At 33.1% G+C, this 25,507-nt stretch overlaps 1 protein-coding gene across 1 annotated transcript in view; it reads right to left on the bottom strand.

The window, feature by feature from the left end:
* LOC145292493 (uncharacterized) overlaps positions 1 to 25,507 on the bottom strand; it is an 80,727-nt gene that overhangs the window by 39,862 nt on the left and 15,358 nt on the right. The window contains exons 3-5 of the mRNA XM_080138730.1: positions 23,634 to 23,982; positions 15,178 to 15,219; positions 11,697 to 11,808 (exon numbers count right to left, since the gene is read on the bottom strand). Of these exons, the coding sequence (XP_079994856.1) occupies positions 11,697 to 11,808; positions 15,178 to 15,219; positions 23,634 to 23,982 (503 nt within the window). The remainder of the gene's footprint in view (positions 1 to 11,696; positions 11,809 to 15,177; positions 15,220 to 23,633; positions 23,983 to 25,507) is intronic.

Genomic DNA, 25,507 nt, shown 5'->3' with positions numbered 1-25,507 from the left:
CTCAATATATGTTACCGTGACATTAGTTGACATATATTCGGTGTTTTTTTAATAGTATTTTGTCTAGTTTATTATTTATAACACCTTTTCCCAAAATTACCATGTTAAAGAGAGTGTCGGGCGCCATTTTGAATTTTCCAATACATACATCGGTAAACATTGCATGTTTTTCGAGCTGAATAAACATGTTACATTGAATAAAAACAAAAAACAAAAATGTATCCAGTTTGGTAGAAAAGTAACTTATCTTGCCTTTGATAATATTTATTTGTTATATATTTGTTTTTTGACAACTTTTTCGAATCTATGTGTACAGTAATACAAACCCAACTGTTGTTATGCTACACCTAAGTTAATTTGTTTTTGGTCAATGGAGGGGAAACCTTCTATACTGAGACAATTATCATTTTTGCCTACTTCCAGAGTGTCCCCTTTTGCCCTTCTTTTGGGGCGCTGGTTTCCCCTCACATTAAAAACGACCTTGTTTCACATTTTGCTTTCGTGGGTAAGCAAATAAATGCTAACACTACTAAAATACTATTAAATACAACTACTCCTACTACAAATAAGAGTAATACAGCTACTACTACAAATAAAAGTAATACGGCTAATAAAATAAAATGCAAACTTTCCCCACGAGAACAAAATTTGACATAAGGTCGCTTTTAATATGAGGGACTATCCAGCTCTCCAGAAATAGGCACTTTGAATTAGGAGTCAAAAATTAAAAATTGCCTTAATCTGACTAACGTCAGAATTAGTATAGTCTCAGAACAGGTACTACATTTTTAATAAAATGCAAAACTATTCGTTCTCTTAATTTTTTCCGAATTTATTAGGTCTGGGTGGAGTTTTGTCCCACTTGCTTTTTGCCTCTTCACTTCCCTTTATCATTTGAAAGTGGTTTCGCCCGGAGCTTGGGAGGGGGGGGGGTCTTAAAAACGCACGTGCTTTTATCATATTGCCAATCGCTTTATCGTTCATGTTTTTAGTTCTACTTTTAACGAAATTGCCAAGTCAAGACGAACCCTTTTTTTTGGGGGGGGGGGGGGACAAATAAATTCACCCTTGTCCGTGCGTCTGTCCGCACTTCTCTCAATAACTACGCCTTGGGATTTTTTGAAATTTTGCACAAACATGAAATATAATATGAGTAAAAAAGTAACAGAACGGGAAAACTCCGGTTGCCCCACTCCCAGGCGTCCCTTCGGGTTAAAATGGCTAAAATTGACACTTTTGTGCTTATTAAAAAAATTGATATCTTGGATTTTTATAAAACTTTCTGAAAAGTTGTAACTAACTGATTTCTATATAATTTTGTTTGTCTATACTTCGCGATAGCTTTTGGGTGTGTCCCCGGGGTTCTTTAAGGGCTAATAAAAACACTCCATTTTTGGGACTATTTTACCATATTTGTCCAAAACTTTTTGTGTATGTCTATTTAGCAGTTTTGCATGATGCTGAACTCAAATTTAAATATATTAAAGCCTTGGGGACTTTTGGGGCTAACTGAGGGGGGAGGGTAAATGATGGATTTAGTCATTTCTTTTTTTCCATGGTGCAGAACTCAAATTTACATATGTTAAGGCCTAAAACTACACCGTTTATTCTTTTCACCAAGATTTGACGTCCCCCTGGGGTCTTTTGAGGCTAAATCGGGGCAGTGGGCAAATGTCGAACTTAGTCATATTTTTATGCCTTGTTCACTGTGCACGCACGGGGGACCATGCATGCTTCACTTGTTTTTACAAAGGATTCATCACTTATCAAGGCCTGGAGAGCATTCGAGGATAAGAGTTAAATGTATCGTAGTCAATGGAGAAATATCCTGGTAATCGTTAGTAGTGAAAATTTAGTAAATTGGATTACTTAAGGGGGATGGGTCATCAAGAAGTTTCTTTTGGACGACCATATTGTAGTCGGTTGGAAAGCAGGAAAACGGAACAAAGTTCCACAGGCATGCAGTTCTAAGAAAGAAACTTTGTTCATGGAATCTACGTTTAAGTTTAGGCACAGATATGTGTATATAATTTTGGTTCTTATTTAAAATTACATATACATGTATATATATATATATATATATATATATATATATATCTGCCTGCTTTACATGTATTTTAATCGTAGGTGTTCTGACGAACTACAGGCTCTTGTACTCTCCCCCCGGACGTAAATACCCCGACAAACCTGACAAGCAGCTAAATCCCACCCCTATGCAGTAGAAATTCCTAGATGTAAGAAAACCTACTCTATTTGTTTCTTCCTTAGGACTGCTAGATTTTGGAATTCCCTTCCAGGTTCCTGCTTCCCTGACTGTACCGACATGCAGAAGTTCAAGTGTAATGTAATTTAATGCTCAACTCCCTACATAGTACGCCTGCAAATTATACCCTAGATAGTAGCCTCCTACATCAAAGTAGCACTGTGCTTAGTTCGAGGTGAAAATACAATTAAAAAATATATCGTTACGATGTACATACTCGTCACGGAATGAAGATATCATATTCCAAAAAGCACATAAATTGATTAAGTAGTTTCTTTTTAATTAAGAAAATCAAATTTTACAATTGTTAGCGATTGAAAATTTTTTTAATGATTTTGAATACAAATAAAATCTCTGAAGTCAAATTAAGTTGTTGTCGTTGGATTTTGGCAAAATTTAAATCAACATGGCCACAAACTGCTTTCTATACATATTTATGCATGCGTATACAAATTTAAATCAACATGGCCACAAACTGCTTGCTATACATATTTATGTATGCGTATACAAATTTAAATCAATATGGCCACAAACCTCTTTCTATAGATATTTATGTTTGCATATATATTTGTTTAAAAAATTTTACCTACCAAACTCCTGATAGTTTTTGGTCTACAGACATGAAACTTAATATATAGGGTATTCGAACCCATGCGAAACTTTATATTTGAATTTTAGCCGGAAATAATCGGTGCAAAAATGTGAAAATTAAAGAAATGGAATTTGCCATGTGACACTCAAACGACAGCATTATGAATATGCATGTGTAACATAATAACTACTGGTTCATGTTTTAATTTTTAGCCTTGCAAACATGTCTTCATAGCTCAGGCATTAATGTCAAAGGAAAAAGTAAATCGTAAGCTAAACATTTTGGTTTCAATTCTCGATTGTGGCACAAGAGTCATTTTTTTTTAACTTTAAATAATTACTATATATTGGGTCCAATATAATAATAAAGACGAAGTCTGCATTTAAGCGTATTTTGCAGCCAAGCAATGCCGGGCAGCCTGCTAATATATATATATATATATATATATATATATATATATAAAATAGTAGCGTGTGTGTGTGTGTATAACTCTCCTACAGCCCACACCACTGACCCAATCATGACCAAACCTGGCATCATGATCGTCCCCACCTAGGGATGGAGCGCACCATTTTTCAAGATTATGGTCAAGATCATAGACTATGTATATATGCACTCCTACAGCCCTTAACACTGGACCGATCATGACCAAACCTGACATGATGTCAAAAGTTAAGGTCATATTTGGTGCGGTTCTTCATAAACTCCTCCACCTAGGGATGGTGCACACCATCCCTTTCTCTTTGCTGTATTCTGTTGAGTTCCAGATGTCTTTCTTTATGTAAAGTGTTTTCATTGGAGCAGGTTACATCAATTCAGTCAGCTTCTAACCTTGCCAATCTTTCTTCCTCAGTTTTGTTTCTATTTCGTTTGGATGGCATCTTTAGCATGTATATGAAAGGGGAAAGTATTATCTTTAATTTTTTAAAAGAGTTATATGCATCTCAAAAAAAAAAAAAAAAAAAAAAAAAAAAGGATCCTTAATAATCCGTAACATTGTTTTTGAAAACATTATTTTGGAAGGTAAAAGCTAAGAGATAGAGTGCAATAAATTTCGGCCTATGTCAGGGACGACTATCAAATTTTAAACACTTTGAGCAATAGTTGCGCTTATAACATCCACTTACTGTAAGGGTTCCCGCAAAGTGGTTACCCGAGTGTACAGCAAAGTCCCACACGAAGCTTGGGTATCTTTGCTAGTGTATCATTAAATCGATATATCTATAAAAGTGAAAGTGTCTGTCTGTCTGTGTGTGTGTACATTTCCCTACACAATAACTGTCAATTTTCAGTCTACAGACTCGAAATATGGGAAAATTTACGGCCAGAAATTTGCGGTTTTGGTCGAAAATTTGAGCTACCAATATATAAATGTATGCATGTTTGCATGTCTGCCTAAAACTTTGGACGGATTTTCACAAGATCAGTATCGAAAAATTGGCTAAAAACATTAATTTCTTCACCCTCAACTGGGCACTTTTCTAACCGATATTTTCGAAAGTCATCCCCTCTTTTCGATTATCTAACCTACGTCACTTCTGGTTTGGCGGTGATCATAACAGACATCACGTTTTTTTCCCCGGTTCTTTTCCTCCTTCACAGTACGAGTTCGAGCTTGCCTTCCTACTACCACTTTTTTTTTTTGCTCAACACACACCTCCAAACACCCGGGCAACGCCGGGCACCCATGCTGGTTATTAATAAAAGTAAACCGTTAGAAAACTTAAATTTGAGTAAGATAATATTCTTTTAATGGCAACAATCGTAAAGCTGTAAACTTTAAAATAATCAAATAAATCATAAAATGTTTTGCTTCTTGTTCAGAATTCTTCCTATATTAAAAAACCAAAAATTAAGAAAAATCTGTATGATGTATGCATCCGAGACAAAACGAAAATATCATATTCCTAAAATCCCATAAATCAATGAAGTATTTTTATTTTTATGAAGAGAATCATTGTAAAGCAATTAATCGGAATTTGTAGGCATTACAAAATTAATCTTGTAAGTTTGAATTAATGAGTTATCTACTTTTATTTATTTTTTTTCAGATTATTTTAAAAATCGGAGACTTCTGTCAATCATAAAATTTGCTTTTCTTATCTATATAAATAAAACAGTAGATGCATGTGTGTGCCTGTGTGAAAATATTTAACCGACAAACTACTGGTCACATAACACTGAAATTAACAGAAAATAGTAATCATACACCAAGGATGGTTTATAACAATTAAAATCTTTGTTTGGATGGATGAATAACACATGTCGGAAAGTTGAAATGAACATTTTGCATTTCAACTTGCCAACATATTCCTGTTACTTTTGCACATGTGCAAATTCATTCATAGTTTGAAGTGGTTTCATTTTAAACCTTATCTATTTGCGCATACCTCAAATGGTAGGGAACACCACTGGAATGCTAAATGTTTTGGTTTCAACTCAAACTAATGGCACCAAAGTCATTTTCTTTTAATCTTTTCGAATCAGTACTATATATTAGGCACAATATAATATCCAATAGAAAATTGGCTCTGTAATATGAAACCTGCATGAATTAAAATATTTAAGTGTACAAACAAAGCCGGGCACCTTTGCTTGTTTAAAAATAAAATGTGATGCTTGGAATATATCTTGTACGACATAATCACGTTGACACACCGGTTCTCGCCAGATCACCAAAGTTAAGCAACGTTGATCCTGGCCAGTACCAGATGAGTGACCATTTGGAAGGGGTAGGTGCTGTATATACCTTCTGGGAAGGTTGAGCATGGGAGCCAGCACCCTCAACCCGAAAAAAGAACTCAAAAGTTGTAGACGGCCTATGCCCCTACAGGAACTCAAGGCTATGGGATGGCTGGATGGAATATATTTTCATTATCACGTGTATGTACACGTGTTTTCTTTTAATAAACCTTATCATGGGTGGAAGGAATTCTGGATAAGAACCAGTGTCTTTTTTTTCCCTATTATAATTTATGGTCATATTTTAACAAGTCAGAACCGCCCGCCATGGGGGTCTATCTGTAAAAGCACTATAATAAAGTACTATGAATCAAACTAGTTATGCCAGAATGAAAGAGTCGATTTTTGTTCATGCTCATTTTCTTTCTTTATCACATGTGAAAGAGAATGTGAAATAAATGAATACAACGAAAAGGTGAAGCCTATAAAAATTTTAAAAATTTAAAAATTAAAAAAAAAAAATCACAGACAAAGTATGAAATAGGGACAGCAACCAAATTCAATGTGAAAAAAACATACAAAATAATAAAGAACAGATTCCGGTCGACACCAGTTTACCTTGACCTTCGCACACATATTGCCTCTGTAAACAACAATAGTGCATTTTTTTTTATATATTTACATAAATTTAATTAAAGTTTGGATTGATGTTTTGATAAAAAAAATAATAAGATATATTATTTATTTGCAATCAAGATTGATTTTTATGTAGAGTGCATTTATATATTAAAAAAACGTTTTAATTTTCGAGCGGATTTTCACAACAAATCCAAATCCAAGTGTAAACACACATTTATATACTTAGAAATTTTTTTTTTATTTTTGAGTGGATTTTTGTGAACTGATATTTTTATTAAAGATAATAAAAACAAGTTATATTATTGATTCGCGACCAAGATTTAAAAATCAATATCCGAACAAGTCAGTTATTATATATATATATATTTGTTTCTGCCATTAAAAAGTTTTGTTTGAATGGTTTTATTAAAAAGTTTTACAAATATGTATTTTTCAAATCTCGCTTGTTCATACCTGTTGATTATATTTCTGATTATATTATACATAATAATTGCCTCACTCTAGAAGAATTTCTCCTTCATTGACAGCTGACAGGAGAGATCAGCATCGTGAATTCTCAATTATTACATCGGTTTTTAATGTAAGGCAAATCTTGTTCCCATAAAATGTTTTATAAATAATATAACTCATTACCATTATCATTAATAAAAAAATATATCAATCCAGAGCGCGTCATTTTGGGGAGTTTGTGTCATGAGTAAATAACTAGTTTTCTTGTTTATTTTTATTATTGTTTTTACCTTTTTCAAATTGTGTGATACCATCATGGCATCCATTTATTAAAGTTTTGTAAATAGATATAAATAATATAACTTTTTTATTATTATTTTTAAGAAAAAATATCAAAAAACTTACTCGTCAAGATAGATGTTGTGACTTCCAAAGCATAATGACTCAACAGACCTGCACACATTTTTTCAAGTATTGCCTCGTTTTGGGAATCAGCCCTTTTGAACTAAATTCATGTGAAAGCTGTTTCTACTGCTTCAGTAATGCCTTTCATTGATGTCCCCCTTGCTGCTCTCACTACTTCGATTAGAGCTCGGCAAAAGAAAAATCAGCAAACTCTTCTCAGCCCAGTCCTACTCGGGATGGAGTATTGTTGCCACATCTGGATGGCGCTCCCTATCCAGCCTTGATATAGTCCAAAATCGGCTTCGAAACCTAACAGATGATATTTTCTCTTCCCTGCAACCTCTCTCCAACAGAAGAGATGTTGCCTAGCTCTACAGTCATTTTCATAGTAGGTGCTCGACTGAACTTCAATCGATGTTTCCTCCTTGCCAAACTTTCACAAAAACTCAACTAGTTACAATCACTATAAATGATTTCTCCCCGTTCTCTATCTGTGCCTAAATCTAAATGGAAATTCTATGAACAAAGCTTCTTCCTAGAACTGCCCGCCTGTAGAACACTGTTTCGTTGGCCTGCTTCCAAGTTGAATACAACATGGTAGACTTCAAATCCAATGTAAGCAAGTTCTTGTAGAGCTGTCCCTATAAATAATCAAATTCCAACCAATTTACACCATTAATGATTACTACACTACCACCTTCCATTCATTAATCCTGATCCTTGAGTGGCCTTTGGGCCTTGATAAGTGGTGCCTACCAAGTAAAAAAAAAAATGTAATAAGCCTGTTATGAAGTGATCAGAGTCTTTGCTATTATGACTATGGGAGTTACATTAACATTACATTGTTTGGGGGTGAGATGGGAAGAGCTGAAATATTCAAAACCCTGATTCGTCAAACAAGACAGAATGACTAAATCCCTATGATATTATACAATAATTTTCTCGTCTGGGCAACACATTGCCAGTGTACTGCTTCCTCACAGATTACAACTTGATCATCTTCAAAACCAATGTCAACCGATTCTTATCTAGAATCATTCCTATAAATATTCAGACTTTATTCTGACAATCATCCCATCTCTTCAGCCCTTATTCTTCGAGTGGCATTTGATCTTTATAAGCAGTGACAACTTTTAGTCAAGAAAAAAAAGAATCAATTAATCACATATACAAGTGTAACATGGTGCATATGAGCATGTGGGAAAGTAGCAGCAGCAGCGAAGGATGGCTGGCTTGCGAAGAGATTAGCAGCAGTTGCCGAAAAACGTGCATATGCAAATGAGAAAGTGTGCGCGAGTTTGTATGAGAAGAAAAAAAGAAAAAGGACACCACATGCTCGAGAAAGAATCCAACTGCGCATCAAATAAAACGGATGTGTAAAGTTGAAGATGAGAATGAACCGGCTGTGGCCAGCATGCAGTCGGAGGAAAGAGAAACGCGAGCCAAGCTAGATGGACATGTGGCAGCAAGAGACTTTTCCAGTGGTGTCGAGACGGGGAAAGTAATGGTGATAAAAACTTTCGTTAAAAAAAGAAAAAAATGAAAATTTTGGGTTTTATTCATTTCTTTCCTTTGTTTGTAACTGCAACGTTACACAAGTGGATCCCAAAATTATGGAAAATTAAAAAAAATAGTATGATAATTTCGTTTATCTGTAAAATAATTTATTTAGAAACTTAGACCATTTACTGCTATTTTTTTTAACCCGATGGGAGAGATTTCCCATAACTCTTGAAACCACTGGTATCGATGGCTAATCAAAATTTTATACAGTATCAGCTAATACATAAAGTTATCCCGTTTTCATAATTTGTGCATTCTGTTTTTTTATGGTGGACCGTTATCGTTATCTTCATAGTTGTTCTTTCACCACGTTTTGGACAACTCACCCTCTGGCCTTCTTCAGGTGATTAACTGTGACAGGATAGGAATCGCGAATCTTCTAACTTATTCTTGGTAATTAGTGCCTTCCATAGTTGTCTCATCATGTTTTCGCCAACTAATCCACTGGCCTGCTTGGGTAGAATTGAAACCGCTATCTTTAGATAATGCTCACTCAGAACTGTAAAGTTTCTATCCACTGTGCCACGAGCCTGTCACAGTTAATCACCTGAAGAAGGCCAGCGGATGAGTTGGCCAAAACATGGTGAAACAACTATGAAAATGAGGATAACAGTCCGGAAAAAAAAAAAAAAAAAAAAATGAATGCACAAATTATAAAGCCTCATCGCAAATGAATTCAAAAATTTTTTTTAAATAATAGGTTTTCATAATTTGTCATTGATAGCAATTAATCTGATAAATTAATATTTAATCTGACAAACCAATTTTTCTTTTATCCCTTGGATTATTTTTTTCTCTAAAAAAAAAAAAAAAAAAAAAAAAAAAAAAAAACTTTATTTCCATCCAGTTTCTTTCCAATAATACTTTTTGTCACTCAGAACAATTTTTTAATATGGAACCATTTTTCACTATTCACCTTCAAATTTTAATTACTTATATTCTAAAAAAAAAAAAAGAATTCTACATTTTTTTGACAGCTTTAAGATAGACAATTACATACGTTTAAATAATTGTTCACATTATTTCTGTATAACAGTGGTAGATACATAAACAATTTTGGTACTTATGCACTTATGTTACTGTGCTGAAATAATATTTAGAAAGCCATTCTTAACATGGGGAAGCAAGGGTGTTTTGTAACTATTCTGTACTTCCACCTAACAATTTAATAAAAATAGATACTGTGAAACTTGAATATAACTTAAAAATACTATTAAAAATAAATAATAGCATGGTAAGTACCACAGTTTCTTTATTACATTGTCTTATACTATGGTCTATATGTAATTATACAAGTCACTTTTTGGTTTCATCCATGAACTTATACATGATTATGCTATGTACAAAGTTTAATTATAATAAAAGAATAACAGCTTTAATTAAATCAAGTTTTACAAATCCCGACACAGTGATTGTTTCTTAGGTTTATATTTTCATGACTTGAAAATTTTTTTTTTTTTTTTTTTAATAAAATACAGTTTTTTTAATTCAGTTCTTTAAATTGTAATAATTTTGTTGTCTGAATGAAACAAAATTGATGCTTAGATTACTTTCTTTTTTTTTTTTTTTTTGCCTGGAAGTCACCACTTATCAAGGCCCGGAGGCCACTTGAGGATAAACGTTAATGAATGTAAGGTGGTAGTGTAGTAATCGTTAATAGTGTAAATTGGGTCGTATTTGATTATTTATGGGGACAGCTCAACAAGAATTTGTTTACATTGGATTTGAAGGCTACTATGTTGTATTCAACTGGGAAGCAGGCCAGCAGAACAGTGTTCCACAAGCGGGCAATTCTGGGAAAGAAGCTTTGTTCATGGAATCTCCGTTTAAATTTAGGTACAGAGAGAGAATGGGAGAAATCGTTTATAGTGGTTGTAACTAATCGAGTGTATTTTTGTGAAAGTTTGGCAGGAGGGGGGACCATAGATTGAAGTTCAGTCGAGCACTTGCCATGATATTGTATTGTATATCATGATATGGTAATCCTATCCAGTGTTGCACTCTCATGCAATGCTAGATAGGAATATCTTGTTAATCATAAACAGACAAGCGTTATTATTAGTTTAGCTCAGTTTTATTTCGACCCACATTATAACATTCTTTGAGGGAAAGAAGTGGATAGAAAGAGTTTCGTTTGAAATTCTGTACAGATTCCTCGAGTTTTAACAGGTGGAAGGTTACATCGGCCAAAATGTTTCAGGGTGATAAAAATACAGGGCGAGTCACGGGAAATGGATGTTTTTAAGGAATACAAAACCAACTAAACAGCATTTTAAGCAGGTTTAAAGACTACCTTCCTCGCTCCCTATTCCTTACTCAAGGAGAGCAAAGAGCAGTCTAAAAACATTCCCGAGACTCACCCTGTATCACTCAAGATGAGAACAGTAGTCCAAAGAATCGAAATAATCCACATAAACTTTTAAAATTGTATTTGAATACACAGTCTTGTTTTATTCATAATTCAACCGGTGTCAAGAGAAAACGTGTCCTTTCAGTTACTGTTCATTATAGAGTGCCTCAAGTCTATTTGATTTGAATTTATTATAGTCATCTCTCGTCTTTGAAATGAATAAATCAATTTCGTTCTTACTTAGAATTCAAATTAATTTAAAAAAAAAAAAATACAGAAAAATATTTATGATGTACGTACATGTCATGGAACAAAAATGCCATATTCCAAAAATCAAGTAACTTGATTAAGTAGTTTTATTTTTATAGAGAAAATTATTTTTAAGCGATTAATGGGAATTTGTCAGCATTATGACACATCTCAAATAATATGGATTATTGTGTTATCTCTCTTATTCTTGCGATTTTTTTTTTTTTTTTTTATATAATGGTGGGTGAGACAGTTACCCCTCGTACTCATAAAATTTGAGTTTCTTAGTTAAAAAAAACTACTTGATCAATGTATGTGATTTTTGGAATATGACATGTTCATTCTGCAACAGGTTTGTACATCAAAGATTTTCTGTATTCTTGTTTTTCTTTTTTTTTTTAAAATAAGTTAAATTCTAAATAACCACCATCAATTTTCATCATTTTCCTCTTTTTCACTAAAAAAAAAAAAAAAAAAAAAAAAAAAAAAATAGATGGTCTTACCTGGATATAACGAATAGCATTCCGTAAAATACTCAGATTCGAATTTTTCTTATCTTCCAATTGTGGAATCTGGGATCTTAAATATTCAAACATTTCCTTCATGTGAGCTCTCCTGAATGGGAAACAGAATCAAGAAATGGAGTTAGAAAATGTCCAGAGTTTTCTACAAGTAACTCAATATATGCAAATTACAATCGTAAAATTAATTAAAGGAAGAGAGTGTCGCAAAGCTGACAAAAGTAAACCCAAGATCCCTTTATATAAACAAGAGTATGCATTTATTAGACAGCTCAACATTCATGACAAAAACATAAAATTGGAACATTCAGGATATGAACCAAACAACCTCATTATCAATCTGACAGTGACATTAAAATTAGTGATGGGAATATTCCAATATTTTTTTCCCCCTGATTTTAATAAAATTACTAATTCTGTTTTAATTTTCTGATTCTGATTCTTTTAAAACGTCTAAATATTTAGGTTTAGAGTTTTAATTTTTTTGTTATCGGATTACCATAAAAAAAAAAAAAAAATGTGCATCTATTTTCACAAATGTAAAAATAATACTTGATATATTTTAGATTTCCTAGTAGTTAAAAATCAATAAATATGGTTAGTTTTTGCTCTTGAAGTAGTAGTTTTGTTGGGGTTTTTTATTTCCATAATTTAAAAAAATAAATAAATCATTTTTGGCATTGCAAAATAGACAAAAATATTTCTGATTCCAATACCTCAAAAGTTTCTATTTTTCTGCTTAATCGTCCCAACACCAATAAAAACTAATTTCATATTTAAACTAAAAAGAACTTCAACTTTCTAATTTACTGAGCATCTCTAATCAATCAACAGACTCCAGTTAATTTACATATTAATTTACAAAATGACTTCCCATTAATTCACTTGTCAGTCTTATTGTTTTCTAATATAATGACTATTTTCATGATATTATTGCACATAGTTCTAATTAAGCATACCTATTATATTGTGAATTAAAAAAAAAAAAAAGAAGCTTTTGAGGGGAAAAAGAGTGAATTTTTCCAACTTTTTTCAGGTCAATTTACTTCTGAGAGTTGCAATCAGGTTCAATACGGTAAATCATAAAGAAAGCCATGACCCCTTCCCCCATACAAGCAGTCCATAACCAAGTCAATGAGTACCCCACCCCAATTAATTTCATTGCTAAATTAAATTCCACCATAATGATTTTCAGTTCATTCATACATAAATCATTCATTTTATTCCTTTTTTGTTAGAAAATTGCAAGCCATCAAAATATGCCAGCCTTCTCGACAAATTTCTGTTTCAACTAATCGCCATGGAGACAAATGGAGTGATAGGCCCCTTCTAAACAGCCTTGATCTGTTATTCATGCACCACACAGCGGACCAAGGTACACTAACTTTGCTTTACAAATGGCCCTCTTCATCACCACTGTTTGTGGAAATGCCTGGAGCTTACTTGCTCGAATTCACTTTCCGACCTTTCCTCACCAATCCACTTTCCGACCCTGCCTTCTTCAATCCACTTTCCGACCCTGCCTTCTGCAATCCACTTTCCAATTCTTTCTCTACAGGACATAGGTCTCACTTGTTTTAAATACATTCTCCAACACTAATTTTTATGAAAAATCTTACAAGGATAATGTCATACCAAAAATTAAATTCCAGATATATGCCCATTTGAGGGTCAAATGCATTTCACTTTGAAATCAACTTAAAAACATTCTTTCTTATTTTACTAGCGACATCCCATAGAAATCTCAGATATCATTTACTGTTAATTATCTTTGAAATGAGAAATGTCTGTCAGGGTCAATACTAATAAGAAAAAAAATGTGTGTGTACATTTCCCTACCAAACTACTCTGTCAATTTTCCGTTTACCGACTCGAAATTTGGCATAAGGGGTCTTGACATTTGAGAAAATCTTTTTAAACAGTTTTCAGCCAGAAATTTGGCTGTCAAGGGGTCAAAGTTCAACGATTTGACTTTTACAAACTCTACCAAACTCCTCCGTCAATTTTGGGTCTAAACACTTGAAATTTTAGATGTAGGTTACTTGGATATGGATCAAACTTTTTAATTTGATTTGAGCCCAAAACAATAAATGTTAAGGGGTCAAAATTGGTGTCAATGTTAAAAAAAATTTGACCTCTACAGTCTCTAGATTGTTGATCTAAACATTTGTATTCAAGTGTATTCAGACATAAGACAAGCTTTTTAATTGTTTTTTTGGCGGAAAACTTGGATGCAACCGGGTCAAAGTTGAAAAGATTTGACCTTTGCAGTCTCTAGCAAACTATTCAGCCAATTTATAGTCTAAACATTTGAAATTTTACATAAAGGGTATTCAGGCATGAAGCAAGCTTTTTAATCAGTTTATAGGCGAAAATTTGGCTACCAAGAGGTCAAAGTTGAAAGAGTTGATCTTTGCAGACTCTACTAAACTCCTCTGCCAAGTTTGTGTCTAAACACATGAAATTTTAGATGTAGGTTACCTGGGCATGAATCAAACTTTTTAATTATATATATATATATATATATATATATATATATATATATATAGTTATGAACAGTATATAGGGCCTGAGCAAAGCCATGCTGAACTGCTAGTTGGCTATAAGACAAGATAAACAATGTTAATATTGAAAGGCTTCAATGATTTTCAATTATAAATTTATTTACCACTGTAATGTGTTGAACCAGGATGGTATTGTGGTGTTATGTTTTTTTTTGTTTTGCTTTTTTTATTGGGAATCACAACTTACAAAGGCCTGAAGGCCACTCGAGGATAAGGGTTAATGACTAATGTGGTAGTGTAGTAATCATTAATGGTGTAAATTGAGTAGAATTTGATTACTTATGGGGACAGCTCAACAAGAATTTGTTTACGTTAGATTTGAAGGCTACTATGTTGTATTCAACTGGGAAGCAGGCCAGCAGAACAGTGTTCCACAGGCGGTCGGTTCTGGGAAAGAAGCTTTGTTCATGGAATCTACGTTTAGATTTAGGCACAGATAGATAGTGTGAGAAATCGTTTATAGTGATTGTAGTTAAGTGAGTGCTTTTTGTGAAAGTTTGTCAAGGGGAAAGCATAGATTGGAGTTCAGTCAAGGTTCTTTGAATTTTGAGGTAAACTCCATCTTCAGAAAAAAAATTACAAAATACATACAACCACTCGGTTGAGGCATGTTTTTGACAGGGGCCAGAAGTTATAGGATGCTTGTTGTACTAGGTTCATAGAGAATCATAAATTATTGTTCAAGTCAACTAGGGTTATGACAACAGCATATTCCTATCATTGTTTTGACTTTTGAGTATATATCTGACACAGTTAATCAACCGAGAATCATATAACTCTACATAAAAGAATATGCTGTTGTCATAGTCTTAGTTATAACCAGTTAAATAAGTAACTACTCAAAGTTACTAAAAAAAAAAAAAAAAAAAAAAAAAAAACATAACAAAAACGGCACTAACCTATTCTTCTCCAGTTTGTTGTGAACTTCTCGAGTTCCAGCACTGAACAATAGAAAAAAAGAAACAATTGAAAAATTTAGAGTAAAAGAAATATGGTTCCAAAGATTTCAAGTGTAACATAGTTTTAAAAAATCATTTGCTAGGTGGTAGTATCTCATGTCGTGTTAAGATTAAATGTCTGATTTCTGATTGGTTGCTAGCAGAACATGGCCCCATTTGATTGGTCAGTCCCTACTGCTAGTTTCTATAAGTAAAACTAGCCAATTTTCTTTAATCACACCCTTTTTTATATACCTTATTTTATACCAAAAATATTGCAACAGAATACAAAATACAAGTTGGAACATTCAGAATACTTATAAAACAATAATTTTAAATAAAGACATTCTCCAACATTGGGCATTTTTTTTTTTATCAAAGACTGTATGAGGATGATAGAAATTATTGAGTATCTAAAGAACTATTTCCATTAAAATGTTAAGCTGTTTTTGGAGTGTCTGTATGTTAATAGTAACATATGATTGGTTGATAAAAGAGGAATAGCTAAAGTACACGCTACTAAGGCAGTAGTTGTTACAATTTCAATAACAGTTTGAATCTTGTAAACTCTTTCTCAACTCACTATTCGTATGAATTTCTCTTAACATAAACTGTAATTCACAACACAAACTCACGTCTATGCTTTCTATCAGCTGTTAACATCTCAACTGCCTGTTCTCTCCAATTTATTCTTCTTATAACCATTATTCCTCCTCATATGCAAATTACTGGCACATGAATATTAAGAACCCATTTATAATTAAGTTTTTCTTTCCATCCATGATCCCATCACCTGACAGGCTAAAAAAAAGGCATGACCACTTGTGTTAGTAATACCTTTACTACAAATCTCACATGTTGGAAGGATGTTTGTTTTTTTTTTAACTTGATAAGCGTTTTTATAGATTTGAATAAATTAACATAGTTACAAGCATTATGTAAATATTTTTTTTTTTTATCTTTTTTATAATCTAAAAAGAAAAACAAATAGTTGGCATTAGTTTAAAGCAAATTATTTTTGCTTAAAAAACAATATGTAAATACATTCATCTTAGTATATGCATGAGAGAGTAAGTAACTAAGTAGCTTTCTTTTTTAAACAAAATTCCAAATTTCTTTCTTTGTACTATGTATAAAGCGATAAAAGCTAGGTAACAATGGAAAGTGACATACCCAGATACTGTAACAAGCAGCAGGTATAAACTAGTATTAACAAGTGAAATAACAATCATAATAAGAAACAATTCCAGGGATTGACAATATTTATTTGGATCATTTGAGAATGGATGGTGAAAATCTAATCAAGGCAAGACACCATCTTTTTTCAATGCAAGTCAACCTCTCCCTCTTAGACAAGGTGAAAAACAGAATTTATCTAATAGGTGCCGCACCGCCGGCCAAGCTTCAAACCCTGTTGCATCCCTACACTTGTTTTATAAATTGTTCCACAAATGGGCTCTGTCAAACTCACTGCACTTGTACCTCCTCTCCTTGTCAGTGTAAATATTTCCAACCTACCCAGTTTCTCTGTAGAGATGCTTTTCAATTTTCTACTCTTCCCCAGACCGCTTGCTTTTGGAATTCCCTCCCTACTCCCTTAACCGGGCTAACATGCAGAAGAATACAGCATGGATGGTGAATGAGAAAAATAGGCAAAAGTGCATGTTATAAATGACATTAGTTTGAGAAACAGTATCGTATCATATTAAAAAAAACAAAAACAGCATTTAGTCTTGTCTAATGGTAGAAAGGTGCAGAAAAAGATGGAAAACAACAGAGAAGGTTTGATCATCTATTTTGTAGAAAGTTAATGCATGAAAGACCATATTTTTTAGTCAGCAAAAAACGTTTAATGATGAAGAGATAAAATTGCTTTGTGACAGAGAGAGAGAAAGAGAAGCGGTGAAAGGGAAAGAGAGAAGCGGTGAAAGAGAGAGAGAGAGAAGCGGTGAAAGAGAGAGAGAGAGAGAAGCGGTGAAAGAGAGAGAGAGAAGCGGTGAAAGAGAGAGATAGAGAGAGAGAAAAGCGACGAGGAGAAAGTTTTCACAGAAATATGTTACACATACTTTTATAACTTTTTTTCATTCATGCCTTGAGCAATGCTGAGAACCATACTAACTTTTAATAAACTCTTTTAATTTCCTCATTTTATTTGCTTTTTTTATCAAAACTACTCTAGACAAGACTTGAAGCTATTAGATGTAAGGAGCTTTAAAAAAATACTTCATAGTCAAGAACTACTAGCGATAAGTGTTAGATGCATAAATTCTGACTCAGAAAAACGAAATTCTTCCCACTTCATCAGAAACATTGACTATGGAATGTGAGGACTAAAGGACAAAATAAGGGAAATGAGAGTTATTAGGTTGCCAAAAGTAAACCCATAGTCCACTTTCTACTCTCCTATGAAAGATCAAATCGCATTTTATTTATTTCTATTGCAGTCGTTAGAGAACTTTCTGGACTTCTTTTCTTTTTTTTTTTGTTCAAACAAACACCATTTTATTGGGATTTTCATATTTACAAATGTCTTGCTTGTGTGTTTAGCGGATGACATGGGTTAATGTCACAAAAGGCGTCATACATACTGAATTACATCACAAAAGGATGGCTTGGTCTATTTACAACAGAGATTGTTTAAAAGTGCTATTGATAAAAAAAAATTGGGAAAAAGAGGAAAAGAGAGAGAATAACGAAAGAATGGGAAGGGAATGATAAACAGGAAGAGGTAAAGATAAGGAGAGGAAAAGGAACAAGGGGAGGGAGAATGAGAAGAGAGAGTGAACAGGAAGAAAGAACGACAAAAGAGAACACACACACAACTATGGTCAAAATTATGGAGCACCTATAAAAAAAACTTAGATAATAGTTTAAACCTACGCATTTAAAAGTTAAGAATTGTACAGTAACAGTTGAGAGCAAATGTAAAATATTTACCAATAGATTGTAGTATTTTTTTGCTTTAAAGCCTCTTTCAAGAGTTTTAGCTGAGTTTTATACTAAATTCATTCCAATATTCAAAACTAGCAAGACCCGTTAACCGGTGTTGCCCAGGGGAAGCATGACAGATCCAGAACAGAATAGTTACTAGTGGCCGTGACCCAAATGAAATGATCTGGCATCCACTGTCGGGCATTGGTTTTCAGTGGCTGTTAGTGAAAGCCACTATCTGTGATTGTCAGCACTGCTGGTTACTGGTGATTAGCATTGGTTTGGGGTGATAATCTGCAGGTACTGGGTGATTATAACAAGAGCATTTTTTAATATATATATTATATATATAAACTCTTTAGATTGAACAAAAATAGAGGTACATAACTACCTTCTACCGAAGAAAGCATATTTCAAGTCACCCAGTGTTTTTCTGCTCGGTATACTGCAAGCATTATTTTCCAAAATTAACTGTAACACATCTTCTAAATAATGAAATGCTCCACAGAAAGTAAAAGTGGTAAGAAAACAAATATATAACAAATAAGTGTTTCAATAGTCAATAAAATGTATGTTGAAACCTACCTGTATAATATTATTGTGTTTTAACTTATATCAAACCAATGGGTCAATGTGCACTAGTTGTCCAACCTGCAAAAGGTGTTTATCTGAAAACCATTCTTAACATGAGGATGCTGAAAATAAGAAAATGGCTTTTGGAATAAACACCCCTAACCTCACCATGTTAACGGCTTTCGGTATAAACACCCTTTGGAGGTTGGTCAACCAATGCTGTATTTGCATTTTGAGAGTGTTCCGTCCGAGTAAGGTAAGAGCAATATGTGTTTGATTCCATTGTATGTCAGTTATGTTTGCAGAAGGAAAGAGTTAGCAATGGGTGTTAAAATGCCAATAATTCTGAAAGCTTTTGTTAGAGCTCACCATAGCAAAATTTTAAGGGTTCCAGTATGTAATTTTAATAATGGTGAGCGATCATCAATACTTCCAAGAGGCTGTATATGTTTTTTAGCAGAATTGCATCATGTGTAGAAATCGATTTATTTTTATATGCGTTTATATAGAGTTTATGTATATTTTTTTAATACTTATAGTGAAGTATCTGTTCTGATGCTATACTTCACCTTTTCTGTCCTTGGTCAGTGAAAGAGAAATCCTCAATGACTGAGACAATTTTTATTTTTGTTCCTATCCAGAATGCCCTATTTTGGGGAGGAGGATTTTCTCCACATAGAAAATCGGCCTTGTATGTAACTTTTCCCTCACACAGTCAAATAAATAGAAACAATAGGATAATGTTAAGGTTACCAGTAGTTAAATTTCTGTTTTTGAGCAATTAGTATAGTTGTATTTGTTTTGTTTTTTTAGCACTATTGCATCCTATAGCGATGTGTTTTTGTTTTTTTTCATTATAGCATCTGTTATTAATTTGTTAGGTGAAAGTAAGCAACAGTAGCCAAACAGTATCCCCTCCTCGCATTTGTAATGGGTTGCTAAATAATCACGATTATTTTAATTCGATTTATTAAATGAATGTCCAAAAAGAATGATTGTTCAAAGCTGGAAAGTACGAATATTTAAAAAAAAAAAAAAAAAAAAAAAAAAAAAAAGAGTAAGAGAACAGTATTCATCAAACCGCAGCATATATGTATTGTGCAAACATCAGTCCCCGCTTTTAGGCGATTAAAACGGGAAAAAAAGTTTTAGTCCTAATAAATTATTTAATGGGTATTTCTGCAAGTGAAAACCGAGTAAACATACTAGGTGAAGAAAAAAAACTGGCTTATAAATTTTTTTTAGGGTTTCAACGATGCTGGGTTATGGTGTAAAAAAAAAAAATTAAAAAAAAGAAAAAAAAAAAAATACCCAACTAACTTTCCCTCAAAAAACAAAACTGAAGCAATATTTGTACGGTAAATCAAAGAAAGGGAACTTTTATAACGAAAATAACAGTTGCCAATTAAAAGAAATAAATAAAAACAGTATTACAGTAGGCTGTTCGTTTTGACAAAAACAGATAAATAAATAATTAAAGAAAGAAAGAAGAAATGTAGAAAGTACATTTACTATATTTGTTTATGGTTTAGTTTTGGCAGTGAAATCGTTTTCTGCTGTTATACGTTGGAAATTAAAGTGTCTTATAACTGAAATAGATGTTGTGCAAATGTAAAAATAAAGAAAAAATGAACAATGTAGAAGGTAAATTTACTATGTTTGTGTATGGTGTAGTCTTGCCATTGAATTCGTTCGCTGTTGTAATATGAAGTGGCAGTGTTAGGACTTTATATATAGAGGGAAAAATAGCTACGCCTTCCTCTATAGATAGTGTGATTGTGATGGTGTTGCTCCTAGGATGTAATGTAGTGTTTTATTAGCATGATAAAATGTGTATGCAAAGGTGTTCGGAAGTTACATAAGATAGTGGTTAATAGCCTAGATGTATTGAATTTGTATGTGACATCCGTTGTTGCAAACCTACGATACTTTAGTCCAGAGGGGAATTTCTGCAGTCAAAATATTATATATTCAAAATGATTAAAAAAAAGTTGTTTCTTATTTTTCAGGTAATATTTAATTCCTGCCAGTGCTATAATAGCATATTTAATTGAAAATGCCTCTAAAAGAGCAGCTTTTGGAAATTAAAAGGGTACAAATTGTTGCTTTATCTGGTGAAGGATATTTTCAGGTAGAAATTGCCAGGAAGATAGAGTTTAAACAACGATTAAAAGGTAAAAGGAAACAAAGTTTTTCAAAAACAGAAAGGCCATAAAAAGTCTACAACTGCTAAAGCAGACAGATCATTGAAAAGAGCATCCCTTGCAGACAGGAAAAATAAGTTCTTCAGAACTTGCTGCTGACCTTAGGGAGGATGCAAACAAAAACATGAGCTCAAGCAGTGAAAAAGTTATTAGAAGCTAGATTAAAAGGATGCAAAGCAAGTAAAAACCCATACTTGTCTTAGACCAACAAGAATAAAAAACACTGAAATTTGCAAAAAATCTGAAAATTGGACACCTGATGATTGGGCCAAAATTGTTTGGTCTGAGGTAAGTTAACAGCTTCTATTTCCTAAACTTTGAAAGGAACAATTAAAATTTTTATGTGAATACATATTCATAAGATCTATTCAAAAATTGTTGCAAATTCTCATTTTTTTTTTTCATCAGATTTTTGGCACTCCTGGAACGGTTTATGTTCACCGTGGGAACAGAGGGGCATTTCATCCTGATTGTGTGGTTCCAGCTGTTAAATTTGGAGGAAGAAGTGTAATGGTTTTGGATTACATGGCGTCTTCAGGCACTGGACTGTTGTACACATGTGAGGGCACAATGAACTCCAAAATTTATATTAACATGCTGGACCAGGTTAACATGCTGGACCTCTCTGACTAAAATATTTAATAATAACATTCCAAGTGATGTAATCTTACAAGACAATGCCCCATGCCATATGTCAAAAGTTTCAATGAGATGGTTTGAGAAAAAAGGGATTTAAATCTCATTGAAACTTTGTGATCGCATCTAGGGAAAAGAGTGAGAATGTACAAATGTTCATAAAAAAAAAAAAATTAGAGGCCAAACTTCATGAAGAGTGGCAGAAAATAGATCCTACCACTTGCAACAATTTAGCCAATAATAGGCAAAAGTGAATAAAAGTGGTTATAAAAGCAAAAGGGGGCGGGCGTGTCAAATATTGACTGTTGTTAAAATAGATTTATTAATATTTACTCCACTATTCTTAACATTGAAATATACAAGTTTGAATCATAATTTTGATTTTTCATTGGTGCTCCATATTTTTGACCAAGGCTATATATTTATTTCTTGATAATAATCATAATTAATTTTGGATGTCATATCCTTCATCAGAGATTGAAAGAGTTGAAAGTTGTTGTTATTTATGTGTGTGTGAAAGACATGACATTTGAAATCAATAAGAAACATTTCAATTTAAACAAAAATAATAAATTGCCATCCTAACATGTTTCTAAAACAATTTGTTTATTCAAAGTTTTAATTTTAATTCAAAGAAGCTTCATAGAGCTTACAAATTTGAATTTTCTTTGGATTATTATGGACCATCTTCTTCCAATCACGGGATTTCCTTGGATTTTACTTGTACAAATGGAAATTCTTTTAACTTTCTTGAAGTTTTACATTTGGATTTTACCGTCACTGGATTTTTTATCTTCCACCAGACTATCCATTCATGTGTAATCAACTTTTTTCTTCACCATATTCCTTCTGCTTCACTTTTTTTTTGTTTTCAAGTAAGATCTTTGACTTACTTGTTGTTTCATCAAATACTTCTGCATGCAAAATCCGATCCCGCATTTTGCTAATTCCTACCCTCTGATGAGAAGGAAAGTATTTCTTTGAAACTCCGTGGATTAAGGACTATCCATTTATCTAGTGTTTCCTTTTCAGATTAAATATGTTTTTAACTCATTTCAAAGTGTTTTTTAACATATTTTATTAACTGTTTGCTCATATATATATATATATATATATATATTGCGCTGGTCATAAAGCTAGCACAAGCTGAGAAAAACAATTTTTTCATTCTTTTCTTGATTTTGTGTTTCACTAATTAAATTGCAAGTTAGTTTTTTTTTTTCTTTCAGAAAACCGAAGTTTCACATCAATCCTCTTTTAGTCCAATAATATTATCACAGTTGATCTGCACCCTCTCTCTCGTTGTAAAAAGCATGTTCCTGTTTGTAGTTATGAAATAAATTCAATTAGAGCATTTTAGTGTGAGGAAAGAAGTACTCCCAATACATGTCTACTTTTATTACAAACTGATAAAGAAAAGGATTTCACTCTCTTCTTTAATACATGTCACTCCAGACTTTTAATGTATAATTAGATATCTTGACATGTTAGCTCAAATTCATATTGTTAAATTTCTAGGTGAATTTTCCACTTTTCTACTTAATCTTAACTTAAATGGAAAATTTTGTTTCTAATGCACTCACAACTAAATATTGAAATATTTACACTCCTTTCTACCAAATCGATGCTGAATATGTCATTGAAAATTAACATAAAATTTTTTAAATAAATATGTGATATGGTGGTATCAGGTACACGAGTAACCATTGGTAAAAAAAAAAAAAAAAAAAACCTCTGAAATCTGGAAAATTTCCAAACATGACAAGACATGACCCCTGTAATAAATTAAATTAAAAAAAAAACAAACAAAGCAGCTTTTTACCTTAACAACTGTAGTTTCACCCAAGAAAGTCAAAGTTAAAAGACACTAAAAAAAAAAAAAAACTGACATAGGTGTAGACTCTATTGATTTAAATCAGATAGGGTGAGAAAAAAAAAATATGGAGAACTCATTTTCCAGTGTTATGGATTAGGTGAAAAAAGACATTGGGTTTCTTATTCAATCCTGGGCAACACCAGATCTTCCCGCTAGGGCTTGATAAAAAGTTTTTTAAAAAATCCAAGGATACTCACCCACCAGACCTTCTTTTGTCATTTTTTTCTGCATTCTTAAATGCTAGATCATTACTGATGTTGGTACTGCTATGCGGAGACTGTGGGGCTGTTGTCGGAGGAAGAAACAAAGATGGCGACGAGGAGGTAGATGTTGCTGGTTCCTCTGGAAGAGGCTGCACAGTAGAAGCAGATGGTTTTGGAGAAGTAGGATGAGGTAGAGAAGTGACAAGAAGACGGGTAGGTGATTCTGTTGGCGGCGATGGTGTCGGCGGCGGTAAAAGTGGTGGCAGTGATGATGCGGAAGCAGAGTTCAAAGAAGTTTTTAGTTGTTCTACATAGATGGAAAAGTCTGTTGCGATATCATTCTCTGTTAATGATAAACAAAAAAAAATACTTCCATAAATAGGATACCGATCAACATTGTTAATCAGGGACTTAAATAAAGTTTAATTAATACAGATTGAAATTGAAATTATTTTCTTTTTTGGAAATCACTCCAGACAAGTTATGAAGCCACATAGCAAGTGCTTGACAGAGTTTTGATCTATGGTGCATCCCTCCCCAAAAAAAACATTGGCAACAACTATGCGTCTAGCGACAACAACTATCAATAATTTTCTTTACTCTCCATCTGTGCTGAAAACTAAACAAAAATTCTATGAACAAAGTTTCTTTCCTAGAACTGACCATCTGTGGAACATAATACTGTGGGATTGCTTCCCAGCTGACTATAATATGATAGTTTTCAAATCTAATGTACATAAGTTCTTGTTGAGCCATCCTCTTAAAAAATCAAACTCTACTAAAATTCTACTATTACTGATCATCACAGTGTTGTCTCAAAGTCTACCCATTACTCATTAACCTTTATCCTTCAACTCCTAATAAAAAAATTAAAAAATAAGGAGCTAAAAATACCACTTCAAGGTCAAAAACCAGCCAACAGGAAGTGTAATGATAAATCCAATCCAGAAAACAGCAATTCTTCCCTTTTTGTAAGAAACATCGCTTATGGAATGCGAGGGCTAAATGACAAAATAAAAGAAACAGAGTTCCGAGGCTACTCAAAGTAAACTTAAATTCTTATAAAAGACTAGGCCATAGGCAAGCAGCTGAATAAATATACTAGTAAAATATGTGTGACCAGATAGGAGCATATTTTTACTAGTGTATATGGTGAAGAAGATATATGCAGCATAATCACATTGACATACCGGTTCCCGTCAGATCACCCAAGTTAAACGTTGAACCTGGTGATTACTAAAAATGGTTGACTATTTGAGTATTCCAGGTGCTATATGTGCTCTCCACTTATCTTGGTATTGTTTCCAGGCAGTCTTGGGCCTCTCTTTGCCACTGGACCTAAGCAGTGCCAATTCAGGAGGTGTGGTTGAGGATTGCCCAAACGTTACCCCACAATTACATGTGCAGCTACCCTTACAGGAGTGTCTATTGTCTCTTAAGACTGAACAGAGGCGAATGAACATATACTACACTGCCAAACCACAAAAGAAATTTTGCCTTGGAAGGATGGTATTTTATCATGACAATAGACTATACAGTACACTGCTCTTCAAAAGAGGAGATAATTCTTGGAAGATGGTTTCATAGCAACAGATACGCCATCACTCTCACAAAAAAAGACAATGCCTGAAAAGACGATATCATATCAACAGAACAGATACTATACTCACTCTCTTCCTTGAATTAAGCATTGAAAGATTAATAGTATAATTTCGGCTTAAGACAGATACCAAAGCTCCATTATAAATAGATTAAATCTCTCTCTCTCTTCTGAATTGTATTCAATGTACATAAGTAAAAGAAAAAAAAAATGCTAATTGTGGCAACAAAAGAATTAAAAATGCCTATTGTTAAGAATAAGCGGATTA

Source organism: Euprymna scolopes, chromosome 2 (assembly GCF_053919585.1).
Source record: "Euprymna scolopes isolate OS-2025 chromosome 2, ASM5391958v1, whole genome shotgun sequence".
NCBI classification, from domain to species: Eukaryota; Metazoa; Mollusca; class Cephalopoda; order Sepiida; family Sepiolidae; genus Euprymna; species Euprymna scolopes.
The sequence above is the reverse complement of the archived record's forward strand: the minus strand, read 5'-3'. Positions and strand labels throughout refer to the sequence as shown.